At 31.4% G+C, this 6,369-nt stretch overlaps 1 protein-coding gene across 2 annotated transcripts in view; it reads right to left on the bottom strand.

Moving 5' to 3' along the window:
- Positions 1-2,805: 2,805 nt before the first annotated feature.
- The window catches only part of LOC110035705 (nodulation protein H-like), a 5,595-nt gene continuing 2,031 nt past the window's right edge, over positions 2,806-6,369 (bottom strand). For both annotated transcript variants that reach the window (XM_020739976.1, XM_020739977.1), the window contains 3 exons: positions 3,740-3,919; positions 3,424-3,579; positions 2,806-3,294 (listed from right to left, as the gene is read on the bottom strand). In XM_020739976.1, coding sequence (XP_020595635.1) covers positions 3,121-3,294; positions 3,424-3,579; positions 3,740-3,919 — 510 coding nt within the window. In that variant the 3' untranslated portion in view covers positions 2,806-3,120. The remainder of the gene's footprint in view (positions 3,295-3,423; positions 3,580-3,739; positions 3,920-6,369) is intronic.

The raw sequence follows: 6,369 nt of genomic DNA, 5'->3' as shown, positions 1-6,369 counted from the left end.
AATAGATCTCACCATATGTAGAACCAGAAAGGAATTACCCTTGTGGCCTCTTATTTCTTGATTACAATCCTTCGTCAAAATTTTTTTTCATGATTTATCATATAAAAGGCTTTTATTATTTACTCGATCATAGGACCAATAGTTCATTGACTAGTTCTTATAGGATAAGTTGATATGCCTTTCGTGAAACGAGTTTATACCCCATTTTTTTATGATGTAAGATTTGATTAGTGGTGCATTTCTTGTAGATTATTGTCTTTATTTTGTTCATTTGAGTAGTCTAAATTTTTACACAATTTTAAAAAGTGAGAATTTTTTATAAGTATACTTGCTTAAGAATACTTCAATGAAAAAATATAGTTCCTTGAATAACATTGTGAAAGTGTCCATGTTGATTAAGTTTCATAATCTTTTAGATAATCTTTATAATATTTTCACTTGATGGTTTAAACATAATATGGTGTCGAAATTTTCCATACATAATTCCATTGGAGGGTTTTCCAAATAATATATATTTTTCATTTCTTTTTTTTGGGATTTATTTTGAGAATTATTCTACTATTGATTTTCTCTTTTAATGATTTACATTAGTCATGACATTGAACTAGATCAAAACCTAATTTTGTCCTATTATCAAAGGATTTTCATCATCTATAATGTTTTTGTTATTTAGAGGAGACAAGCTTGTTACTTTAAATATTAATATTAGCTCTTCAAATCCTTTTCAGAAATTAAAAATTAAAAGAAATCATTATGGGTGATTTCATAGCTAAGTGAGGAGTAATTATTTCTTCTTTGTGACTACTACACAATTGGAGAGTTTTTAGGTAATAATTTGATCAAGTTTATATTCAAGTTTGAATAAGTGAGTGGATATGATTTGGCGAGTAGCATTAGCAAATATTAATTATTTTACGATAGAAAAAATTCTCCCAAGGCATTTGCATCACCTATTGTTTTCCCAAATGTGATAGTTTGAAGCTACCAAGAAACAAGAAAAGTGATTTTATTTAACATGATAACTCTATTAGTGGTTATGTGTGAGGCTAAGACATTGATTTCAATTAAGTTTTGTGATTTAGGGATCATGTTATCTTTTTTATATTATTAGAGCCTAAGATATTCATAACCTTAAAATGAATTTGAAATAGTATCATCTTGCATTCTAACAAGAAATCATAACCATGTAACTAAAGTTGTAATTTAGCTACTTCAAAAGGAGTTATTTAAAATAGTAATAAGCTGAGATTTATGAATGTATTAAAATATATCAATTCATGGCATAGGCTAATTTCCATTGTTCCCGTAAGAGATTGAACCCAATTTAAGCATTTTCATCTCTTATAAGAGTTAGTGGTTTAAATGCCAACTAAATTAATCCTATGTAGATATGTTATAGTTTTGTATATAGATTTGCAAGCCATCCTTAGCTAAGAGTGAAATTATTTTTCCGATGACATCTATAATAATGGAATGTTCTAAATTCTTAATGAAGGATTTATTTAAGATCCAAAATCCCCATTTTATAAATCGAACATTTTCCTACCTTAGGATCACTTATTCGTCTTATTCAATAATAGGAAATTCAGCTAATTCTACATTTTTAATATCCCTCTTGAGAGCATTTCAATAATCGAAGAGATAAATGTACTAAATGCCGTAAGAAAAATAAGACCTTTATCAATGAACAATCATAATAACAATAGAATTAATTATTAAATTGAAAGTTGTGTTTTCATAAAAAATTTTGACTAAATAATTCAATCAATAGATGCAGATCCAAACGCCTTTATGGTCTTATTGCCAACAACAACAATGAGAATCATTAGATCTTGTCCATGCGTGTGATGATATACAACCATTAAATTTTTTATTTATAAAAAATAATAGTTAGTAAAAGATTTATACAGCCAAACCAGTGACATACCATTACATTGACAAAAGGCCCCTTTAAATGCAACCCACTTTAGCCTGTTGATTAGGAGCTTGGGCTTCCAACCAAAAACTTTTGGATTCAAGACCTTACAAATGTAGTGTGTATAAGTCTGCATTTAAATTGGCTCAAAAAGTCAAGAAAAAAAAAATCCCTATTGAAGGTAATGAAACGATTGGATTGGTTTTCTACACTTGCTTCCTCTGTGTAAAAAGTGATGCCCTAATTCAAGCCTAAGCTCAACTCAAATCAAAAATTAAAAAGTACACCCTCCAAAAAAAACAGCTATCAAGGCATTCTTGTAGGCTTCCAAAGAGGAAAGGAACAAGATAATATGCCAGTGATCGGAGTATAAATGCTACTTCTGAGAAAAATGAATGATGATGGCTCAGTGTAAGAGGTGGCTAACAAAAATTGCATTAACATCTATAAATAAAGCTGCTCTGGTTCCAGGATACAGTAAAGATGCTTACAATACATGAATGTCACCAAGGGCTAGAAACAGATCCTACTGTTATGAATTAATTTGATAAAGAGAATTTGCTTAGTTTTGCTTAATTTTGAAGAATTTGATTACCGAATCAGATCATAGTTTTTCAGCTAGTAAATGAAGTCATTAGTAAGAGAAATCATCAAAAAAAATTCTATCGAAGCATTTCAGCCTCCTTTGGCTAGAGAAATCCATTGAACCTAGCATTAATTAGAAAAGTACTGTCTCTCAATTGAAATAACCATAGGATTTATAACATGGCATGAAAAGAAATCCGGAGAAGATTACAACACAGTACACGAATAAAAAGCCTTTTTCACAAACATGATTAGAAATACTCCAAATTCTAGCGACAAGTTACATTAACCATTGAAATCTCTCAGGTAATAATTTTGTTATCAAGTAAAAGAATGTTTTGCACAAGAAGAACAGAATAGCAACCGTGCTGTTTGATAGGTTGCAAGAAACAGCTCTAAATATAAAATCATACAAGGAATATAAAATCTTAAAAGGACGCATGTTTCGCTCAAATGCCTTTAAGAAACCCCTGAAAAACTTTTCTGTTAGCAGTCAAAGACACTTTGAAGTAGCCAAAATTTCCCTGCTGCGGGAAAAATTAGTCTGAACGAATCCGCTAGTATCGACAAAAGAACAGGTATTGCCAACCATATTTACAGCAGTAAATATTATTATTATTCTATTTTCCATAGTCAAACTGCAAGAAACTTTCAAACTCAGTCCCTTTAAGTGATTGTGAGACGACATCCCAGTTTTCAATCTGCTCTGATAACGGTCTTGTATGGATCTTGACATGCCGGCTTTTGAGCTCTCTGCGTGGCACTCTTAGGAAGTTAAGAACATCCATTAATTTCTGCAGGGATTGAAAGATATATGATTAATTATCTAATGGTATTGTTGAATTAATTTTTTTATGCAATAGGTGTAGATCAATAAAACACATCTGAAATTTGATATTTGTTGAAGGCCATAGAAGACATACTGTTTGATTAAGAATGAGATCCTCATAGTATAAGATAATGTGCCGGGTGCCATTGAAGTACTGAAGAGCATCCGCACTCCATTTACTAGTTTGTTTGATATCTAGAATGAGCTTTCTCACGTCAATCAATGGCTTAAATCTTGCAAGAATGTCAGCCTGTATTGCATGATGAAACAGATTTAGGAAAATGCAGAGATATTACTGAAATAATCTGAAAGCTTTTGCAGCATCTGCAACCAATAAATTAGAATTTTTAATATTTCAGAACAAAAGAAAAAATTAAAAAAAAAAATTGATATAGATGAAAGAACAAAACCTCATTTCGTGAGTGTACATGAGCTTTATGAGTTCCATTCAATTGCTTTGCTTCTCGGTCATGAGAGTTCGCTAGAATTGAAACCCATCGACGAAGAAGATTTCTTCTGAGGAGGAATATAACAGAAACACCTCTATTCTGGAAATATTCTACTATACCCTCATGGTTCATCATCAGACCCTATAGCATTCATATACTATATTAAATCTTAGGTATGGACGAAGGTTAAAGTAAGATGAAGTCATTCTATCAACATACCATGCACCAACTATATTTCTTTTTTCACAAACGTATTGAAATTTAATTATAAATGTTGGTAGCAGCCTAATGATAAATCTTGTTCAAAAAATATTATCTTAAAGACAAACACCTTTCGCAGAAAAGAAGTTTTAATGACAAAGTTGGTACATGCATAGGCTGCATTTCGATGCTAAGATTTGAGTGTAAGGAAAAGTAGGAAAAGATCGACAAGCTTAAATCAATGAATGCTGATTCAAATCAACCTATCAATTATAACAAATGTTGGTAGTAGCCTAGTGATAAATATTGTTCGAAAAATATTATCTCAAAGACAATCGCCTTTCACAGAAAATAAGTTTTAGTGACAAATTTGGTACATGCATAGGGTGCATTTCGATGCTAAGATTTGGGCGTAAAGAAAAATTTGAAAGGATTGAAAAGCTTAAATAAATGAATGCTGATTCAAAATCAGCCTATGAACTATTAAGATTTTATTTCATTCCCACTGCTTACATGGTGAATATATTATTAGATTATATCTAAGATGAAAGGGTAGATCCACCAATTTCAATTTATTTCTTGAAGTAAAAAAAAAGAATAAACCCTGAAAGCTACCATATCAAAGAAGGTACGTAATTTTAATATAGTTTCCTCTTTAAATTGAATGTTAGCAGAATCACCTTTTTTGGTACTCAAAATCAATCATCGTTATTAGGCTAACACAAAACTCTATTTCTCTAGTGAATATGTAAATATATAAAATTAATATTTATTCAAACATGAGACATAGTAAAAAAAAAAAAAAAAAAATTCATATTAGACATTAATATGGAATTATTAAACATCAAGATGTAGGCATGAAAACCTATGAAGACTAAAATAAGAACTCTATATAAGTGCATGCTAGCTGATACAAGCCATACGGCTACGGCACTACGGATGGCAAAGATGCATGAGATGCAAGAAAATAGAATAATCAAGAAAGAGCTAGGAAGAAAAATTCACAAACAGTATACTTAACATGGTTAACTCCCTGATAGTTAAGCTTTAAAAAGAATCTCCACCTAAAATGAACAAACAAAAAGCTAAGATGAGCATACGTTTAATTAGCCAAAATTCAAAAAACATAAATTGCATGCTTTTTCAATCAAAGCGCAACTTTGGTTATTAAACTTAGTAATCATTATTTGAATAATGTGCCTATTAAGATTTGCAATCAACTTAAATTACAAGTAATCCAAGATGACTTAAGTTGACATTAGGTCCAATAATCACAGATTGAGCAACCCACATGAGCACATAAGGCTGATCTAGCAAAAGCACCAGATTAAGGGCTTCAATCCAAAGCTATAAGTTGACCTAGACATTACAAGACAACTTTTTTGGGATGACATTTGAACATGGATATGTCCATTTAGTTCAGATAGCCAAAATTTGATAGAGTTTTAACAGTTGCAACTTGATTGGGACCTGTCTAAACCTAAATTTAAGCCGAAAAATCCCATACTAGTTATCATGCAAAGTCCAACTTTAAGAAAAGTCTCAACTCCCTTCAACCTTTGCCCCAATCTGGTAAATCTAATGTCCGCGCATAGTTGGCATAAATGGTAGATGAGATCAATTGGCCATATCTAGTTGGCATAATGATAGAATAAATTACAGAATGGTAGATGAGATCTATTGGCCATATCTAGTTGGCATAATGATAGAATAAATTACAGAAAAACATAACATACAAATCATGAAAGTTGTGTTTAATAAGAACAAAGAAAATATTTGAACATTGACTTCTACAAAGCAAATATTTTGAAGCGTAACCTTCGGTTGCCTTTCTTGTTCCATATTCAAATTAGTATATTGGTTCCAAATTTAAGGCATAAATATTTGAACATTGACTTCTACAAAGCAAATATTTTGAAGCGTAACCTTCGGTTGCCTTTCCATCCATCCATCCATCCGTTCATCCATCCATTATTCTAGACTTATACTTTTAGGAGGTAATTCATCTTCATGATATACTTAGAAGCATTACAATGGATATGAAGTTCCTAAGATCCTTTTGAAAGATTTTATTGGGTAAGTGTCTGTCTATCTATCTATCTGTCTATCTGTCTATCTATCTATCTGTCTATCTGTCTGTCTGTCTGTCTGTCTATCTATCTGTCTCTATCTATCTGTCTGTCTATCTATCTCTGTCTGTCTGTCTGTCTCCATCTGTCTGTCTCTGTCTGTCTCCATCTGTCTGTCTCTGTCTGTCTCTGTCTGTCTGTCTCTGTCTGTCTCCATCTGTCTGTCTCTGTCTGTCTCCATCTGTCTGTCTCTGTCTGTCTCTGTCTGTCTATCTGTCTGTCTATATATATATATATATGTATATATATATATATATATAT

Source organism: Phalaenopsis equestris, unplaced genomic scaffold, assembly GCF_001263595.1.
Source record: "Phalaenopsis equestris unplaced genomic scaffold, ASM126359v1 Scaffold199254, whole genome shotgun sequence".
NCBI lineage: Eukaryota > Viridiplantae > Streptophyta > Magnoliopsida > Asparagales > Orchidaceae > Phalaenopsis > Phalaenopsis equestris.
The sequence above is the reverse complement of the archived record's forward strand: the minus strand, read 5'-3'. Positions and strand labels throughout refer to the sequence as shown.